Here is a 22,292-nt window from a genome sequence, read left to right on the forward strand (position 1 = left end):
ACATGAGTGGACGATGATGTTAAAAAGGTCGAAAACACTTTAATATTCAAAGCAGTCATGTGGAAAATAATTTCAAACTTTGAATGAAAAATTTATTAAAATTCAATTCTGCAGGTGTATCAAGAATATATACCAGTCGAGATAGAAAATACCCATTTGCACCATATTTTCAGCCACATGCTTCACTTAAGTATAACTCAAAGGCACTACAAGTATCTCCTTCAAATATATTTGTGTCTGTGAGCTTTGAAAAGCCTTGGAACTTATATCAGCTGTAGTTTGAAATGACAGAGCAATGAGAGTGTTTGAAAGGGGTTTCTCCAAGTGATGAAACCTTCAGAGAGTTATTGCCCTCGTCTGCAGCTCCCCTCAGCTTTAAGTAGCTTTATAATGAGTTTCAGCTCATTGTTTTACCCGTCTGACTGCTACTTTACCGTTCTGGTTTCTCTCTCGCTGCTCTCATAAGAGTTATTTTCAGCCACAGTAGTGAGTTATTGAAAAAGCTTCAAAAACTCAATGTACACTACCTGCTCAGCGCCAGAAAGCAGAAAGCCAGCTCGTGAATAGCTGTTGAACAAAGCAGGTATTGGGTGGGGCTAAACTCAAACCAGTTTGATAATAAACAACAGACTGCACTGGTTTTGTAAACCAAAGTGTACTACCGGTTGACTCACCTCCCCTCAGCACACTCCTGAGTAGAACACAATGACAGAGAAAGCCTAAGAATGAAGGTGTAGTGAGTCTGATCCCCTTGGTGATAATACATCTCTAAGTTGATTTATCAAGGGCCAAAGTAAGAAGCAGCACCACAATCAGCAGGACAAATGAGATATATTGTTTTAATGTCACACAATGGAGGTATTGATAATCCACTTTGAGTCTGCCATGTCTTCACTCATTACTTCAAACATGTGAAAAAAAGCTTTCTTGAAAAATTTAAAATTAAGTCTTAATAACAAATTTTAGTTCCTATTATAAATGTTTTATTCACTCCTTTATTCTGCTCCCAAGAAGCCAGAAACAGTTTTACAGTCAGTGTTTAAATGGCTTGTACAGTAGGTGTTAAGGAAATTTAGACTTGTCTCAATAAGTTTTCTTCAAGCGCATTTTTCCAAGCCGGGCCTTCAGGTGACAAAGCTTTGCACAATGCCGGATTTAGAATAATGTTAAACGTCTTTGACACAAGAAGGATTCATCGGCAACTAAGGATTTATACTCTCAGCCAATTTAAAAAGGTAAGGAGGGGAGGAGAAATGTGACGTTCCCAAAAGCTGAAGTCACTGGAATTCAAACCGCAGCTCGTGAATCAAAGGGAATGGATGAAAGGCATGCCAATTCTACATTTAGCAAAAAAAGTCCACTGGGGCAGAGGCTTCTCTTTTATCAAAAACCCACTGTTACCATCCAACAAAAATAGGGAAGGCACTGGGAAAGCCAGGCATCAACAGCAGGCAGCAATGAATCCCAGAAAATGGGAGTAATTACTGGCGTGCAAGGAGCCTGCTTTCATAACGAGCGGCTAATCGATTTGATATCACAAACACAGCAACAACAGCAGCAATAATTACATGGCTAATCATTACAGGCTGAAATCTCTATTGAAGGCACTTTCAAAAGAAATAATGTCCCATTATGATTTGGAGAAAAAAAAGCTTGAAGTTAAACTATGCACAAGATGCAAGGAAATTAGCACACATGGACAACCCGTGATGATTTACTCATGTTTGCCCTTGAAATGTCCTTATGCTACAAATGTGAATGAATTTAAAATCAAAGCTTAAGAGCCAGACTCTAACACATATCAAACTCTCCCTGTGAGGGTCCATGCTTATATCCTGTAGTGCGGGTAAACTCAGGGCAGCGGCCCACAGCTTTAAAATCGTCTTCTCTTCAGCCAAACATCCACCTTCTGCACTAAAGGGCGAAGCTGGAAGATAAAAAAAAACACACAGCTGCAGACAATTACACTGTCTACATGCAACTGATTCCCCAGGACAAAAGGTTATTATTGCTCTGCCTATGTGCATAATACCTTTGCTATGAGCTGGAGAGTCATTAGGAGACAGTAGAAAAAAGGCAGAAAGACATTTACGCCTCATTGGGTTAAACATCAGTGCAGGACGCTCAATAACACTCCAGTCAGGAAGATACTAAACACTTTACACAACCCCTCACTGCAAACTTGGCAATCATTAAGACACTTGCACCTACATCATAACACAAGTTACTGGTGCCCCGAAGCTGCTGTATCTGCATGAATGGGCTTGTCACTCTGGTTACAGAAATCCTGAGGGGTCAAGATTTACTGCCAGGGCTGAGTAATTATAAACTGTCTTATGTACCACTGTGGTCCCACCATCATTATTTCCAAACACATTGCTGCCACTGCCATTTCATATTCTATAGCTGTGAAATAATGAAAGATAACAGAGCAGAGTGCTTTGCTTTCCCACTCTCCCTTTTCTCTTGAGTGGTGACAATGCAATGTTTCATTCTTCCACAGGGGACTCTTTGAGGAACTATACATTCCCACATCCTCCAGCGTCTTCAGTGCACAGGGAGTGCAAATACATGAAGTCTGTGCGACCTACTGTATCTATCCTACTTACTAACTAGCCTGGGGTATAAGCTGCTTTTGCATGAAAATGTAGATCTTTTGCTGTAACTGGTTAATTCACAATGAACTTTCGAGGGAAGAACACTGCTCTTTGAATAGCAAAAGATGCCTGTGAGACTTGAACGTGCCTTGCTGATAAACAGGGCTCTGCCATGTACTGCTGTAGAATCAACGGGTGAGAAGGACATACAGAGGAGACCTCAATCTAAGGCAACTGCATTTCCTGATCTATTTTGTAAGTTCATCCAATTTTAAAGTGAAAAGTCCTTAAAACTACATTTAAACTTGATCTTTGGACAAGGGGACAGCCTTTGTTTGGACTATTACTAGAGACGCCATTTTAATGACAGACTGCACAAATGTCCTCTGCATACTGAGCTTTAGTAAGGGCTTAAATGACAACCAATGTGATGGAATGCATTGTTAACGATGACAAAAGATGCTAACAAAGATCTTCAGTAGTTCAGTGACTCAAGAGTGTAAACAAGCTGGATTGGAAAACAGTTACAGGCACTGTTACGCATTCTAAAAACTAAATGACATCATAATAGATTCAATTACAATATTAATTGCTAATGAACCCTACAATCAGAGATCCAGTGACGAGCAGATCTTCTTTGTAGAAGCTAAAATGAACAGAGACAATATAGGCAACTTGAGCCGAGTGCAGGCAGCCCAGAGAGAACTTGTTTGATGTAGCAGTCCTTAATGATCCACGCAATCTAATGAGCAGCCATGCTGGATTCAGACATCAACGGGGGGGGGGGGGGGGGGGGGGGGGGGGGGGGGGGGCTTCTCGAACTTGTAAAACACGGAAAAGCAACTTTGTCATAACTGTGACTCTGCATGCATACTTGTACTGAGGGAAGAGGACATTGCTTTGTTGAACAAAATGACTTCCAGAATTTCCAGTAGTGGAAACACAATTAGCCATTTGTCATTCCTCCAATTGAATGTAACCCCAGATATGGTAGAGCTTGCACGCTTAAGGGCTTCAGTACCAAGGAGGAAGGATTGCTTGTGGCTAAATGGAGAATACTGTAGCTGCATGCCCTGCTGCGCCTCATTTAGGTTGAGGCATCCCGAATGCATCTCAGCACAGGGATGAGTTCTGTTCTGTGGCTGAGATGGAGCAGCAAGAGATCTTATTTCCCAAGCTGAGTCACTGTTAGACCAAGTAACAATTTTGTGGAACTTTTGACATGCAGTGCCCACTAAAACAGCTGCATGACCTATTTCAGTCACCCTGGAGAAGAGCTGAGAAAGATTTTCCACATCCTCTGAACGCAGTACCTTTCCAAGTTGCTGTAATGTGGATACATGTTCTTTTTTCCACAATCATGAAACACAATGAAAACATCCAGTGTTGTATTACTGTCAAGTTGTTGCACAGCCTCTGGTTATCACAAAAATAATCTGAAAAATGTGTTAGAACAACACAGCCTCCTCATTAAGGATACCAAAGATTTCCGTGGTCAGCGCTGCTCTGGTATGAGCATGGTGTCTACAGCAGCCCCACCAACAAAAAGCTAATCATTCATTCCTAACTGAAAACACACAGCTGCCCTGATCTGACTTTGAAACTTCAGCAAAGATAAAAATCAAGCAGCACAAGCAGTCAGATAATGTATCTGTGTGAAATGCGCAGTGATAGCATCTTAGTAGAAAACGGGGCTCCGGGCAAAGAGAATACGTAGGACAACAATGAACTCATCCTGGATATAAACTCCACACTCTCTCACCAACTCCCAGCAGATTCGGAGTAGTGAATGAGACCAAAGGCTTCGGCCTGCTCTCTTGTCTGGATAGCAAATCTCCAAATCCCAGCCAGAGGGAGCCTGAGAGATGGGACTACGTTTCATTTGCAGCCAAAATCAGCTTTTGTCAAAAATAGGACCCAGCCTTCGCTAGGAGTGTTGTAATGACATTATGCCAGCTCTAGCTGCAGTAGTGTGTATTTTCAATGATGAGAGTATGTGATGGAACAGGAGAAAGAGACAGACGACTCTGTCAGCCCAAGACTCCTGATTGAACTGCAGCCCAGAAATGCAGAAGAGGGAACAGACCCATTGATTTCCCTTTGCAAGTGAATGATGCAAACAGCAAGACTAATGTCACAGACCTTACATCCCTGGAAAGAGACGAGCTTTGTGCTAATGTCAGAAATCTTAAACGCTACTTTCATTTTGTCAATGAAGAGGTAGAAGTACTTATATTTTGTGTCTTCAACAACATGTGGTAACAGGGCAGCTCAAGATAAGAGTAATAAGTAAAAGCATCAGCTAAAACAGCCAAAAACTAATTATTTCTCCACAAAACGGATTCTACATTCTAAAATATTCAACAACAACAAAAGGTTTAGAAAAAAACATTCACGTTGCCATTTTCAAAGCAAAATAGCCTTAAAGACCTGATTAAGAGAAACATGGATGGATTTTGGCAGACAAATCAAATAGGAAATTACTTTTAATGTGACCAGACGGTAACAGTTAGAGCTTAGTCAAAAAATTATATTCTTTGACAACCTTGCCGGCACACTGACTGCAGGGGGTAAGCAACCAATCAAAGTCAGCAGAACATGCACATAAGCCATATAAACAACAGTGCTTTTAATGATAAATTGAGGTTTATAGCAGTATAATTTTCTAGACCAATGGAAGGGTCCACGTATGTGTGACTTTAAGGAAAAGGTGACAGTTATACAAGTTCCCCTCGCTTTGAAATAAAACTCTTGGCTGCAGGGAGGGCCGGCTGGGAGTTGGATCACAGATTCAGATCAAGACTTGCTTGCTAAGTTACAAAGACACACTCAGGGAGAGAGAACAGGGACCCATAAAAGAAACAAAAGAAAGTGGCATATAAAAAAACTGAGAATGACAGAATAGTATCTCAGTCAGACTGCCACTTGAATTGAAAAAGTATGTTTCAAGGTCGAGATAAGCAGTCGTGGTAAATGAAATCCTAATGACCACAGTAATCGTCCAAATTGCTGCAACTACATTGAAAGGGAAATGTCAAAGTCGGGGGTCACTTAGCTCTCCTGAGTGAAATCATATCAAGTGCTTAATGATCTCCTTCATATATTCCAATGAAGCTTTGGGAGCATTTTTAATGGAGAGATGTCATCACCAGAGCTGGATTCATTGCTCAAGTGTAAGAACTTTCCTCCTTGATCTTGCTAACTAGAGTGTATCTGCTCAAAAGGAAACAAGCTTTGAAGGTCGCAGGTTGACATGAAAACCTCTCAGAGAGAAGATGACACCATAACAGCCCCACTTTAACTTCACAGGCTTTGATTTTACTGTCAAATACAAAAAGGGACCAGGACGGGGGAGGCAGGAAGGCAGTGATAGTCACAGAGAGAAACGCATCAAAAAGACAAAAGTAAAATAAGTGAATAAACCTACTGAAGATCTATACTTTAAAAAACATGTATACAGAGTTGATAATTTATTATATTTCCAAGCAGTGACATCATCATACTGAGCAGGTTAGTTGAGGGTCAAGACAAATCGAGATAATTAACAACTGGTTGTATTTTATTAATGCCAGACATTTACAAAGAGCAAGAAGTAACTTTTTAGGTTATGCACTAAAAGACAAAAGGACACTTCCCGAAAAACATAAATCATCTCAAATGAGGCAACCTGGTTAACGCCAGAGACCTTTTCATGGTGAATCCATTAAGAGGTGGAGCAAATCTAACATATTGTTACGTAAAAAATTATTCAACAAGGAAGAAAGAAGAAGTGCAGCCTTAAGACCCTATGATTATTTTATCATTCAATTTTACAAGGACTTGGCAGCGGTGGCCTAGAACACATGGTAGTCAGCCAAGCCCAGACAAGCCTCTTTACTATTTCTTACACAGCAGAATATCTCATCTGGATTCCTCTCAGTTTTCCTGCTGTTCTCTTACATCAAACAAAACAATATTTGGAACATGGGTCCAAAAAGAAGGAAGTCAATCAAATTTGTGCTTGATTAAAAAAGGCAAAAATGAAAACCATAGAAGAATGTACAATATCCCTCTTGTGCTTTGATCAAAAGCTAATTCTAAATTATACCTTCTTTTTTTGGGTGGGGGCATTTCTTCCCTTACTCTAGTTCAGGGTTAAGGACAGAGAATGTTGAATATTATAAAGCCGTATGAGACCATTTGTGAATATGTGCTATTGAATAAAATTTGATTGTTTTACATTTGTCCAGGGCATCTAGATACAGCCCAGAATTTAGCAGCGTGCATTGTGATGATGTATTAAGAAATCCATGTACATGCACAGCAAATGTTGTATGAACAGCATACATAACACAGCATCTTCCCCATGTTTTCTCCTGACAAAACCAGAAGATGTAAGGCCTGTGAAGGATATGTTGGCATCAACATGATGTCCATATGGCAGCTGACTCTGCTCTGACTCAGTAACTACACAGTCCAGGACTCATTGGGTTTATTCTTCCCTACTGAGCAAAATCAGCTTGGCAGAAAAGTGAACAATGAGACCAAAAGCTTTTGAGGATGACAGCGAGTTTCCAGCAAATCGGTGGTAAAAAAAGACTAAAGCTCAATATGAAGTGGGTCGGTACATCCTGTGGTGGGAAAAAGCCGAGCGACCACAGCGGACATGGGGGACTGCGGCATTTGGGACAATGATTAGCATTTTTCGGAAGGAAATTGAGGAGTTGGGGAGGTCGTTCTATTTAATTATTCTAGAGAATCTGTTCGGGAGACTTGGCTGGATCGGGTGGAGGGATGTTAAAAGGGTAAAGTGAGGGGGCAGATTTGTTGTTTCTGTAGAAATGTGATGTGGGAAGAGAAAATATTGTATATATATATACATATATATATTGTCAATTAAACACTTACTATCTACAATTAGCTTAAATTTGCCAATAAAGCCGACCTGTTGATGCAGCGGTGGAGTTTTTTGTACATGGCAAAAGACAGAGGGAATTACAGATCTTATTTGGCCTCTATAAACTATACAACGTTACTTTATTCATCAGTGCAACAAGGTTAAAAAGTATTCAGTGACAAGCCTATATCTGTCACAGGAATTTGAAAGGGTTGCATTTTAAAATTGGAAATGTCTTAAGGCCGAACAACAAACTGTTTATCTAATGGTCCGCAATTGCACTGATGCCTGCTGCGGTTTGCCTGGAGCCACAATGACTCATGCTATTCTCAAAGCACTCCTTTGACTTTTTATAGCAGCAGGTTAGATGCATGCCAACAATGCCCACAGTTTCCATGAAGGAACATGTTCTCAGCAAGCTCTTACAATATATTATACCCACTTTCACTGTGACTGGCAGGGAGTTGTTAATGACCTATGGCTCTATCCTTGCAGGGGTTCAAACCTCTCACATGGGATATTTAATGTCTATAATGGATTTTTAGGGACTTTTAACTTTCTTAATTAATTGGTTTCAGATGACTACTTTTAATCTCAGTTTCCCTCCATTCCACCCCTTTTCAGCAGAAATGTCACCTTTGCCACATAGTGATCCAAAGCTATCCTTGGTTTTAGGTCAGTAAAAAACAACTAAACGAAAACAATTTTGTGAAAGGAAATGTGCAAGAGCAACTATTGGACCAGATACTTGCAACCTGCATGTAATATAATCTGCCAATCTCTAGTGTGGTCTTACATCAGGCCCACTTCAGTCTTTGCCGTGGACCGAGCTCTACCTTCCTTTATAGCTGGTGCTGCTCGCCCAGACTATCTGCCAGCCGCTCTGCTCGATAACCACAATGATATGACAGCCTCCTGACAGCCTAGTCTTTCTCTGCCACTCACACACTGGCAACCTATTCCAGCTGTCATTTTGTCCCGCTTGACACCACTCCATTCGTCCAGCTGTCATTTCCCATCCTCTGCCCAGACTCTTCTTCCGCCCACTCCGCCGAGCAACATCCCTCTTCAGAGCCCCCGCCGTTCCAGAAGTACGCATGCTCGAATCCCCCAACCACCGTTTCAGATGTACGTATATATACCATCAGTTTGACTTGCGTGGAAAACCAGGAGAACCAAACTCTATCAAGGCTTAGTTGTATTACAATTATATATGAAAAATTACTGCATTAAATATAAATGCACATGCGTAAGTTTAAGAAGGTGGGGGGTTAGAGCTGGAGATCTGCAGTAGCTCTCCGGCTCTGCAGGTCGATGACATTGAGTCCGCCCCTCAACAACAGCTGTAGCCTCAGACCATAATGCTTCGTAATGTCACACCAGGTGGGCTTGCCAGTGCCCAGGCTGCGACAATTAAGTAATCCCCCTCTCAATGGGTTGACAAGAAGGACCATCAAGACAAAAACATTTGAACAATGGACACATCTGAATTTGGGGACCATGAGGGTAGGTTTTGCCAAAATGGAAAGATGTGATAATCTGGACACATTGTTTTAAAAACAAAACCAAACCCACTCATCTAATCAAGGATTGAACCAGTATTCATTTCTTATATTCAAAAAGAAATGGTCAAAGAACACACATTGTATAAAGATGGATGACACATCTCAAATTCCTCCTGCAGTAAAAAATGAGGCTGAAATATCCTGGATAAAAGTGTGACCATCTTGCACTTCGACCTGTGCCACCAATCACGAGTCACCTCATAAGAGAATCTGAAAACGAAATAAGAGATTCAAATGCATACGACACGAACATATGCAATAGGCTAACAGAACTCTTACCTTGAAAATAGGAGAGGGAATAAAATACCTCCAATGAAGACGGAATAATCGAAATGACAACAGCACAAAAGGCCTTTGAAAGGCTTCTAACTGACAGCAAGCCAATCATCCGAGCAGAGATCCAACCAGTGGGCACAACACACAGAAATAAGCAGACAATTCTCAATGTAAAACTTGCAGTGAAGACTTAATATAACACATTAACGGCTCACTGGCTAGAGAACACAAACACCACGGGGTTGCTACAAATACCTAACCTTCATAATGACCACTACTTTGGGATTTGTTTGATTAAGCTTGTTCTTAGCCATCTACCTTGGTTTGCTGCTGATGCTAAACAGGGAATTCCTAGGGACTTTTCGCAAAACATTGGAGGGATTAAAGTGGAAGGAGAAAAAATTACTCAAAAGTAAGCTGCATTGAGCTATTTGAAGTATTCAGTAAAGCTTTAGAGATGCTTTAAGCAGCTGATCTTATTAAATTGGCTCTGCTGTAAGTTATCTATCAACTACAGAAGACATTCAATTTAACCTGAGGCATAGGCTGACACAATAACAAATAAATAAAAAAAAATATCCTCTGCATTAAAACAAAAACATCAAGCATGTACATGGGCACACACACACACACTGATGAAGTAGTTTTCTGAACAATCAAATCCTCTTTGGCTCCACCACCAAAACCTCCCTCAGATTGGATGTCTGGCAGGCATTCATTTCTTCTCCTCCTTCACGCCTCCTACCATCCTACCAGTTTCTCTCACTCCTCCATTCTTTCTCCTCTCTGTATACAGGTGTGCTCGCCCACAGAGTTGCATGCTGACTCCTATCAGTAAGAGGACAGGAACGTATGATATGATTTCTGTTCCTTCTGCCCCACCAAGCTGTGCCTTGCATCCAGAGGGCATCGAGGACTACTTCAAAGCTAACGTAGAGGAGAGCTGGAGGGGGATAAGGCGAGACAGAGCCCATATTCAATAACTGTAAAACCAACAGTAATCTAGAGTAACCACAGACAGAGTCACATGAGTGTCTTAACAAGCAGATAGCTATTTTCATATGCAACTACATCTTGTTTACCCTCAGGATAAGCCCTACTTTAGGTTTGTCTCTGCACATGCATCATCTGCACCTGTTAGTCTTATGTTGTTCGGTCTCATCTAGAAGGAATACAAACCCCCACTTTGCAGACCAATATGAACAAATCTAATCCAGAGCATATCCTGTAAACAATGGTTAATATTAATTGTTAAACATGTTCATTTTGATGTTGGTTCTGCTTGGTTGTGGAAATAAGTAAATTCAAAGCAAGGGAACCGCCTGCTGACCAGTTCTACTACTGATGTACATAAGCACCGCTATAGAAAACCCACCAGCTTGAAAGGAGCGACGTCAATTACACCCTTGCATTTGTTTAGCGCAAACACCGCTCCTCCTGCTTGTCCCTGGGCAGATGGGTTCTGCAGGCTGGGCGGTCATGGAACAACAATCACATCAAAGTGCCCATGACAACGCAGAACAAACTGCGAGACAAAAGCTGCATCAGCCACACGTCCCCACGCTGCCTCACAAATACTGATGTGCCAGTCTGTGTGCATGAAGTTAGTCCGGTTGTTCCTGTAGCATTTTCTGTAGAAGAGAAGGCTGGGGATATATTTTGTTATCCAGGTTTGTTTAAGGTTACACACCCACAACATCACTATCAGTTGTGGATACAGTGAAGGAAAAACGCTACTTAGACTGTTGGATCTATTTAGGTTTTTCACAAAACAAGACAAACTGATCAAAATGAGGCCTTTTTGAGAATGCCCTATCCTGCCAAGTTAAAAGAAAAAGTATTCCTGGATCTGCCCCTTTATCCAGGTTCCACAAAATGTCATAGAATAATCTCTTGCGTAATCCTTTTGACAGACAGACAAATGGTAATGAAAGCATAACCTCCTTGGCAGAGGCAAAGACTGCCTTTGGTGCATATATCGAATTATATGGTTAGCATTATTAAATTTAACCTTTTAACAACTGTAGCATGATAAAAGTACTCAGATAATCCCCTCATCAGAACAAGACTTGTCTTCCTCAAAATAACTTCGGAAATAACGTTATGAAAGACAACTGTGCCATGTCATGTGGGCTCACATTTCGACATCAATGCTCTGCTCAGTGTTACTCAATGCAAGTATTCAAATCATAAATACACTTAAGAAGCAGATAAGTACTAAATCTATGGAAGTTGGAGCATCATTTACATTTTTGGGGGTCAAATTTGAATGGATTCTCTTCATTGAAATATGTTGCAGTAGTTTTTGCGTGATCCTACTGACAAACAGACAATGGTCGGTGGGGGGGGGGGGGGGGGGGACGATGACGACAGTGTTTCCCTAAGGATTTCTTTAGCAGCGGGGACCGGCTGGCCAAACCCAGCGCCAGCCCTTAACCCTTTTCTAACCACTCACACAAAGAACTGATCTGTGAACAACCTGCTGTATTTCTATCTATGTTCCTGGATAAATGGGGTGTCGCTTCTTCTGCAACGATGAAGTTAACATAAAGGCGTTAGATGTAATGTGTTGCTGTATATCGTTAACATGTAAAGTGAGCACCGGTAAGCGGGGGAGTGAGGACATGTGGACATTGCTTCATATCTGAAATATGTACGAGCATAAAGTCACACTCCTTAAAATTCAATAGAGAAAATAGTTGTAATACACAGGTCATAGCTGTCAGAGGACATTGCTCTTAAAAGCTCATTAGTGAAGGACTGCCAACACCAGATACAGGACTGTCGTTAAGAAAGGAAGGGCAGAGGACAGACTCAATGTAATTTGCAATGAATAATAGCCATGGCAGCAATGTGCTGAATCTATTGCAAACAGCAAGCTAGGCTAAGCCTCTCCCACCCCACGTAACTAAATGTAAATGTAAACACTAAACTGGCTCCAAACATCCTGTGACGCTTATATTGTGATAGTCAGCACACTAATATCGCTGAGGATGTGCAGCAGAGGTAATTCATCATGCTAACAAATTGGGCTATCATTAAGGTAGTCTCAATGCTGTGGAAAAGAACTATTGTTAGGTGGTAATTTTTTCCAAATGGCCTCCACCAACCTGGCTGACAGGCAAATTGGGACCTAAAAACCAGGCCATTTCCTACCTCACTTCAGCTTCGATTGAATTGACCAGTGCGGTTCTTTATACTGTAGGATGCCTTTTGTTACTGTCCTGGACAGCATGCAGGAAAAGCCTGCAAAAACCTGAATACACAAATGTTTGCACAACAAAGAGGAAAACCTCAGAATCGAGGGTAATAAGAAAGGAAGAAATGAATTTAAGCTGGCGATAACAGTTATGGGAGATATATCATTATCTTTGTTATGTTTTGAATAATTACCACAGTTATTATAACTCACACTGTAAACCCAGACTTCTGTAGAACAAACAACAGCCAACCAAATCTTGAATTAATGTGTTTGTGTGCCTTTCATTGTGATAGCCAGTGGCTTTGTCATGCCGGATGCTTCCTCCCGTCAGAAGCAGCTCATCCACACATGCCCCAGGTGCTCTGGAACAGATCCGCCTCTCACACATGCAGCACACCTCGGATCCACAGACTCCCCTGCTATGCCTGACACTAGTCCGCTGGGAGGCCCCGTCTGGGAAATAGCACTTAATCATCAGGGGCTTGACATCAAGCCCTCTGACTGGGGAGAAACCCAAAAAATGAAACAGTTCTGCAACGGAGGGGGTAAAAATGGGGATGTGTTTGGTTTCCTTGTGTCCGCTACATGTTGTGTTACGACTCCAGTGCATGAGGGCCTGAACTGTGAGGCTTTAGTGGAGACAACAGAGCATGAGCCAAAACAGTCATTGGCTTTGGCACTGAAGTATGCTGTGAAATGGATAATAAGTTGCTGTGGTCACTCCAATCTATTAAACAATGACCAATGCTGGTCTAGGAAACCTGCCTATTGTATTGACCAACGAAGGGAGGACACCAAAATGTTTCGTGCTGCAGGTAACTGGACACTGTATCCAAACTGAATATTTCATAAGCTGTTGGACAGTCAGTCGGAGGGGGGTTTAAGCCGGGATCACAGCACCAGCCAAGTGTCTGGTAGGAAGATCAATCACGACTTATTCTCCATTTTCCCACACTACTGCTCTGGCTACAGTGTTGCTGTGCCAGCATCTGCTACTGGGATGGCCTAATCTACTTTCAGCTAGATGTCATGTTTTTAGTGTGTGAAAAAGACAGGAGAGCAAAAACAGGATGTGTGTGTGTGTTTGTGTGTGCGTGAGAGTGAATGGACAAAAAAAAGCTGCAAACCACACTAATGCTGCTGGCTTTACGAAGAAAAGCTGAGCTGGTAACATCACTTGTGGGGCAATCTCATTTTCACAGCACTGAACAAGTTTTTGTAGCTAAAAACAATGTTATCAAAGAAGTCAGAACCACTACCGCATCCTGTGTGCGCGGTTATCAAAGGGATGTTAGTGGAGATGGAAGAATTCTGTGGAACCGTTGACACTGTAGGTGTTTCATCAAACTTGATTGAGTAAGTTTGTGCTGTTGCCTCATACATTTTCGAACCCGTGCATCCAAATTTTGCAACAAACCCAATGAGAGGCAGTGAGAGAGGACACAGGCAGGATTAGCCGAGGAACAGAAAGAAAGACGATAGTTTCAGAAAAGGTTAGGCACTTTCCACTGATGGTAAGATGAACCCATCACCTCTAATATGCAACAGCAAACAAGAAACAAAAGTTCCAAGTCATTGTGACCCGAAACTTTTTGGTATTCCCACATAATAAATGCGGATTGTCTGAAAAATGTACTTATTGATTATCAACTCAACTCTCAGGTGCTGTCTGGGTTCTGGGGCGGTGGTTAATGGAGCAGTTTAAAAGAACGACATAAATTAGACATTTACTGGTTAAGATTTCCGTGCACCTTGATGCGTGAACCTTATTAAGTTAGCTTAAAACATAATTCATTTAGAACAAGATTATAATTTAATAAAATTTTGACTATAACCAAATTATTCTTTCTACAAGAGCAATAGTAAATGGAAAATCATAATTTAGATCAATGCAGACGACTGTGCGGTGCATTGATTAGCTCTGCACACATCCATTGTTTGGTCTTTATAAACAGAAATTATAATTATGCGTGTGTTTGCACATAGAACAAGGAAGAGCTCAAGATGGATGTTTTGTGTACGTGTGTAACATCAGAAGATAAGAGGCCTCCTCTGTCGGGTTAGAGGACTGATAAGCTAGCTCGACCATACATGAGAGCAAAATGTGGTCAAAAACTGTCTGCATAGCATTTCTCCATAAAGTGCTATGAATGAACTCTTAGCTGCTGAATCTAAGTGTCATAGAGTTATGAAGAACCCTGTATGTCAGTTTTAATGGACTTTGCTACCAAAGGCAAACGTCCTGTATGACACATAGGAGGTATCCATCTAGACCTCGAGCACAGCTCCGGTCATGCAAGGAGCAGCAGTCGTGATGCTGACAGGCTGAGGGGAAAGTCTAGTGAGTGTGAATGTATATGTCTGTTCTGCTAGACCAGAGTATCCAGCTTATTATTTGCCTGACAGAGGTGCTTCTTCTCCCCCCCCTACTGTCAGAATGGACTGAATGGTTCCCCGACATAGCCAAGGTGGAAAATCACTCAACGGCTACCATGGAACCTTCACCATACAGCTTCCAGTCTAATTCAATTTTCCTGCCACTAACTCAATAAACCGGACAAAGAATTTGTATAAAAGCCAACACAGGGAGCAGGAACAAATATATCACTCTTCTGAGGGGCAGCAGTAGCAGATAACACAATTACTTCAAAAACGGGGGGTTTATATTTGTACCTGCACACATGGGAAGTTAAACCCCCACAAGGCAAAGTCTAGCAAGCAGCCACTGACTCTTTGCCTGCAGAAGACTGAGCATTAATATGGAGTTGGTTTAAAAAAGTGAAAGGCACAGGACACAATTTTTTAATTTCATTATTTTCGATGAATGAAATAGAGAACAAGAAGCAGCTAAAGCCTGCATTGGTTTAAAACAATTTAATACTAGGAAACCGGAATGAGGGTGGCCAGATAACAGACACATCATATCAGGGACTCGCCTGCACGATCAGTACGGCTTGTGGTGTTTGGATGCTGCAGAATAAGCTTGTTATTTCGGTGCTTGTAAATCAAAGCTCTTCAAATTGCCAGCTTGTTTAATGTAATGGTTAACTGTAGATAATTTGGAGCTGTGCGCAGAGGAAAAAATCACTAGCAGCATCCATGCATTCAGACGACAACGGCACTAATCATGCGTGTCTGGGAGTGACTGCCACTTCCAATCATGTGCCTGCAGTTGTAGAATACGCAGTCTTGTTCCTCACAGTCGAAAATGTGAGGAACCAATGATACATTGTGCAGCGTAATCACAGAAAAACACGTTTTCCGAGAGATAACAGCTCATTTCTTGGAGTCAACAGTATAAAGCAAAACGGGAGAACACAGATTTGAAAAATGGCCCATTTAGTATTCGGGGGACAAAAACACCAATCTCCGGGGGCAGGTTTAAGTGTTGATCTCGCACGGTGTGTGTGCTGACATACACACAGAAGAATGCCCGAGAGCGCTAACTATTGCAAAATAATGTAGGCCAACGGTTCTCAGCGAGCTGATCAGGATTACACACGGGGTCAAAGGGATGACTGAGGGGAGGGGGGGTGATTGTTTCAAGAGGGGTTTTCTCTCATTTAAAAAAAAAGAAGCTCTTGGTGACTGAATTTCACCATGTTGCACATTTAAGCCTGCAACAGAAGGCTCCATTCAAGCATGGCTTTGTTTTCAGGGTCCAAGAGGAAAATGTTGGAGAACAGATGCAGACCACTCATCGCTGTGAGGGCTTTTTTTTTCTTCCTTTTTTTAATATATCAAAGAATGCCTTTGCTTTCACACATTGCAGAAGAGCTCTGCAGTTCTTGCTCTGTAACTGTGGAAACCCTGGTCACTTTATATCCTTACACCGCAGCAACACATCTCCTAATGCGACTGTGAAGCGGGACAAAATACCACAGGTAACTAGGTGCATGTACCAAGTGTGAGGCCACCACGGGTTATAAATCGGATATAGCTGGGCTGTAGAGAAAAAGCACAATTCCTAACAAGCGTGTGACACGTGGAAGTGCTCATTATCGGTGCTGAGGTTACAACCCTGATGCAAATGTCAGCCTTGGAGCGGGACCAGGTTCACCTAGACCTCTCCTAACCCTGCGCCTTGGCCCCCGGCTACACAACGCAATCAAGTTATCAACATAATTGAAAAAAGGTGAACGTCACCCTGAGCAAGACGGAGCACCTGCCCTTGAAGATTAATAAAGGAATGCCTCAGCCCATGCTGTGTGGTTGCACGCCACAGGAGTGTGCATGTGCATGGGATCTGCGAGGGGAGTGACAGTGCCTTCGTTTCACCAAGACACACAACCACGCACACACACACACACACACTCGTGGGCCCATGTGACACTGTTACAAAGCGGAATAATCCTGCATTGTGATGACAGACACACCAGACCGGATCAGATGGCTTCCGGGTTACAAACAGCCTGCTGGTGGGAGGAGCACCGGCGGCGTTTGTGGATGATTCTCCCAAATGTGCATTCATCTCAGAAGCACATCAATGCATATGAATAAAAAAAAAGGGAATAATTAACATCGAAAAACACATTTAATTCACTTTGCAATGATTTTTTTTAAACTCGCTCCACCCGCTTGTTCACGCACGTTTTTCCCAGCAAAACCCCTAAAAGAAAAGTTGCGTCTGCGGATGGAAGTGCACCACATGTCTTCTATTCTGTCAACTTGAATGGAGGCTGAAGCGAAAAGCGCACGAGCTAGCGGCGCGATTTGAAACTGTCAGGGTCCAGCCCCGGCGCAGAGACCACGTCAGGGCCGGCGACCCCCCATGTCCACACGGATCGTCCCGATGAGAGAAGCCGTTGTTCATTGTGGAGAAGCTGTTCCGCATGAGGAGCTATTAGCGAGCGCCGGGAACACGTATGGGCTCAAAACAGCCTCCATTGTGGTGCCGACTTCTACCGAGTCAAATTAAAACTGTGGATTTCATGTGAATTATCTTTAATTTTAAATAAATAAAAAAAGAAAGAAGGAAACCCGACACCGCCCGGGGGCCACAAGGAGCTCAGCCCCTCTGCGAGCGGCTGAGACCGGCGGGGAGGGGGGAAGCCACCCCGGGCCTGGCCGGACGTTAGCTAGCTTACCATGGGTCAAACTCGTGGATGATGCTCTCGAACCGGATCACGGCGAAAAGTCTGGAGCTGAATCCCGCCAGGCAGGCCAGGAAGAGAATGCTGAACGAGAGCAGGGACTGCCACCCGGCCGGCTGTGCCAGTCCAATGGACAGGCCTCCCTTGCCCGGTGCTCCGCCCGCCGGTGCGGCCACGACTCGGCTGTTCCCGTGCAGCGAGCCCCCGGCGTTGGCGGACGCTTTGTGTTTCCCGTCGCTGGCTGCGTGGTGCTCCGCCATTTCTGCGCGCGGTGACGGCTTCTTTTTTTTTTCAGGCTCTTGCGTCCCTCCTGCTGCCACGCTCCCGGTCCGTGCTGCCGTAAACTCCCCCGACGTCGATCCCGTTCTCCTCCGGTAACCGAGCTACCGAGGCCCGCTGGTCACACGCAACCGAGTGTGCGGGGTTTGAATTCAGTGTGGTTCCACCGAGAGATCGCCGTTACGTCCCGTCACGCACGCTCATGCGCCACATCGAGCCCGCAACAGTCAATCTGCTTCACGACTGAACCGGCGGAAAAGGGGCGGGACTTCTGGGGTTGGGCGACGCGTCACGAAGCCTCTCGACCACTCGCGCGCCGACAGGTACGAGAAAGCGGGGCTTTGCGTGTTTCGGCCAATCGGAACCATGCACTTGGACGAAAGACGGACTAGCCCGCCAATCGAAACGGACCAAGTATCTGTGGCTGTTCCTGATTGAGAAAAGGAACCTCCCCCCGTTGTGTGTGAAGTGGAGTCATGCTCAGCAGTTATTGCTCAACTTAAAGTTGTCTGCGTTGAGTTGAATTACTTATATTTTCAAAGAGAATAACAAAGACAGTGTTATGGTCAAAGATTCAAAGAAGAAGCTGTTGAAGGTAGATGTACGGAGGCTGAGTGAGCTGAATGCACTGCAATTCAAGAAAAACACATGCAAATGATAAAAGAACACGTGCAAACTCAGAAAACATCTTCATCAATTCGACAAAACGAGGTTGCAAAGAGTCCTGATGCACGCAACTACAGAAACATGTTGCAGAAACATGTTGCAAAAAACGACACTGGAAGAAGTGATGAGCCTGGCTGTTGGTCAATGTTTTGTGAAGTTAGTGAAGTCTGCGTCAGTGGTGATGCAACAATTTGCATCGGCTTTCTGAATTTGCATGTGTTGTGAGTTCTTGCAGTGCATGTGTCGTCGAATTCATTTTCTATTTGCATGCGCATTCAGCTCTCTCGGCCGCAGTAGGGATGCGATCTGGGAGTGCAATATTTTCTGTTATGGTGCCCTTGGTTGTTCTGGACTGGGTGCTGGTGTGGTAATAAAGATTGATGTGTTTCATCATTATTATGTCCCCCAGCGAAAACAAGAGCACAGCATTCATCATCCGCTTAAACTTGGGATGTGCTTTTCACAACTCACCCCCTCTCCTTTCCAAAACCTTGAGAGCCAGTGTCAGAATAAGATGCCTTTCTCTTTTTGTACGTTTATAACGAATCTTCAAAGTTTTTTCTTGGTTTTTGATTGATTGCATGCATTCATTTAGCTCCTGCACTTTTTCATATAACCGCGAGACAGTGGCAGGGAGCGTTATTGATTTATCTGAGATATGATTCAGTCCCTAAGGAGGAAGAAAAGTAGTACAGCATTTCTCTTCTCTGCTGCTTCATATAGGGAAACAAATGTATCCTGAAGTCACTCTCACTCGAATTTGTTGCACATAATGCTTTATGTAAATCGCACCAGCTGCTCTGAGGTAACCCCTGGAGCTTTGCACAATCAGAAGAGCCTGTCTCAGCACACACAGCAATATAGTTCAATCACTGACCTCCAAGACGTCACTTATAAATTCTAATAAGGAATTTACAGTTTGACTTCAACTCCTACTGCTGTGTGTTATTTATTCAACATGTTTAATCATATGCAAAAAGTGCTTATGTTTAACAGAGTGTACTTTTTTCTGTTTGCAATATGAAGCCAGTTGCTGATTATATCCACCATGAGGAAACTTTCACTTCCTCGTTTTGCTCCAACCGTTTTTAAAGTTTCCCTGCCACCCATTAAATCCAGATTTAGGAAAAAATATAAGTGATATATTCATGTAGGAGAATTGGACAGAAGTTTGAGCCAGCTTATAGCCCAGCTGTGGATCTTGTGCGGAGACGAGGAGGAAGATAAGAGGGAGACGAGAATACAGTATTTGAGAGACGGGGAGATGGACGGCAGATAATAAAGAAGAGTAAAAGGATGATTATGAAAATTGATGGGGGTCGTCATGGAGAGAAGATGGAGGGGCAGAAGTGGAAAAGACTTTTGGGTTCATGAGAAGATCAGAGACTAAAGCCTTAACATGCAGCATCGCAGGAATGTGTTGAAACTCATTGCAAAAAAAGAATTTGTGCACACCCTCACAGAACGCAACCCGCATGAGCCTGTGCATACTGAGGGATACATCTTTATGCACGCACAAGTACACAAACTTAAGTGTGCACCCAGCTCCTTCATCATTCATCAAGGCCTGCTGTCGCTATGATGAACACGACACCGCTTCACCTCTTCCCCTGAACCTCCAAATTTTAAATGGATGACCTTTGAGACAAATAGAAAAGCAGACTGTTAGATTACTTCAATTGCATCTATTGTCAAAAGGCCAAGCACAGATGAAAGCCAACCAAAATGAGTGCAGTTGCCAGGCAGGGCAGCTTTGCTTTTCCTCCGTCTCTAGGGGCAGGCTTGAATGTTAGTATATGCTTTGTCTTTCTTTTCCACTTTTATTTTTTCTCTAACAGAGAACATTAAAGACTTAGTTTGTGCTCGGCATTCTTGGGCGTCTGCACTTCTTTACTTTGCCAAAGGCCAGTCGTGCATAAAATAGCTTAGGATGCCTGACATGAGGCCCTCTTTGCAATTTCTCTCTGTCATCGGCCCTCTGCTTTGAATGCATGCTTAATACAGGCAGAAAGCGAAAGATAGGTGTCATAACCGGTCAGGAAAATGATAATCGTTATAGCCTTTTTGTTGCACTTTTGGCTCAATTGATATTTGAAATATGGTGCAGACTGCGAAGCCTCGGAACTAAAAACAGCCGCGGTATCATCTCAATGCAGAATGAACTGGATTCGGCAATTTGCCACACGATGGGTAATCATCTCAAATCTCTCAATCAATTGTGCACGGTGTTATGCAAGCCTATGGGACAAAGCAGAGAATCCTCCATGAATATGCTGTCTCTGATGAGAGCAAAGTTGCTGCATACTTTTAAAGGAAACATCCAATCCAATGCAGCTGGCATGTGAGGTGCACGGAAGGCATCTGATGTTGTGTGTTGTTTATTTTATTTTTTATGGCAGAGACATCCTGCAGTGCGAGGGATGTGTGGGGAGCCGGCACATTGTGTTCTCAGAGTCTTGACATCGATGCAGCACACTTCTGCATCACAATCGAAATTGGGATTTTTCGCAAATGACAATTATAGGACTACATATTATCCATACCCACTCATTCCTATTGACAGTCAGTGGTATGCAGGCTTGGCTTCTTTCCCCAGAATGCAAAGGGAGGAAGGAAGAAATGCACGGTAGATTGATTGCCAATCCATCTCTGGGACAACACACAGTGTCAAATACATTTACACACCTATGTAGAGTCTTTGATTCATCAGCCCGCTGTCTTTCTAACTACACGCAGAAACGGAAAATTGAGACATTGATTTACTTGGCATTGCTCTTCACCTATTACATTATGCATCATCCCCCTGCACAGCACAACAGACAATTCATACATCTTTGTGTTATGTCCCTGAAAATTTAGGGGGTGAGGGGAGCAACAAAATGATGCAAGAGAGAAAAAGAGAGATAAGGGAAACTGATATGTGGACAAATCAAGACTATATTTACGCCCTCTGCTGCAAAGCAAAAACGTAATATGGCTTCATGTGGAGGTCAACTTTGGTGAACTTTGAACCCGTGAAATGGAAAAACAGAAAGTGAGCTTCTCAGAGGAGGAAGATTGATCTAAAACTGAAACATAGCGAAGCGATTAGATCAGGTCAGGCCAGGAAAAAGCAATACATGCCACATTCTTCTTTATCAGGAGTCATAATCACGTACTGGCTGCAGGACTATGTGCTCACACACTGCTCCTTTGGCTGCAAAAGGCCCACTGGCACCAGTGAAACGCTGCTCCAGGTCAAAAAGGGTGAGGTAAATCAGGAATGTGGATCCAGGTGGTGGATCCAGTTTTTATCTACTTGCATGGACATGGGGGGAAGGAGGAAGCTGGAGAAAACGAAAGAGAGAACACAGCACTACAACTGTAACACTTTGCATATGTGTTCTATAAAAAGGAAGAGAAGAGAACAGGTTTTGTTCGTTGTGAGAGAAGTGAGCTTTAAAGGCTCCACAGAGTCCGGCTGTGTGACCCAGGTTAACAGGATGATGAGCCGGAGCCGGGGGATCACAGCCGCATACATCACATCACATCACAGCACCACAATCATTCACAGAAATGAGAGCACTTAAACCAATTAGCATCCCGACGTGGCGAGCAGTCCAAGTGTTATCAACCTTCTATTTACCTGAGAGTTAGACAGCCGGGTTTTAACGGTTCAGCATCGTGATAATTGGCTCAGGGTCAAGTTTCTCATCTCTTTGAAAATAAGTCATTATTTTATTGTGAAAAGCCTGGAAG

At 43.0% G+C, this 22,292-nt stretch overlaps 1 protein-coding gene across 1 annotated transcript in view; it reads right to left on the reverse strand.

Moving 5' to 3' along the window:
* stt3b (STT3 oligosaccharyltransferase complex catalytic subunit B) overlaps positions 1-18,141 on the reverse strand; it is a 65,263-nt gene extending 47,122 nt beyond the window's left edge. The window contains exon 1 of the mRNA XM_062410134.1: positions 17,604-18,141. Within this exon, the coding sequence (XP_062266118.1) occupies positions 17,604-17,869 (266 nt within the window). The 5' untranslated portion in view covers positions 17,870-18,141. The remainder of the gene's footprint in view (positions 1-17,603) is intronic.
* Positions 18,142-22,292: the final 4,151 nt, after the last annotated feature.

The sequence above is a fragment of the Platichthys flesus genome, chromosome 17, assembly GCF_949316205.1.
Source record: "Platichthys flesus chromosome 17, fPlaFle2.1, whole genome shotgun sequence".
NCBI classification, from domain to species: domain Eukaryota; kingdom Metazoa; phylum Chordata; class Actinopteri; order Pleuronectiformes; family Pleuronectidae; genus Platichthys; species Platichthys flesus.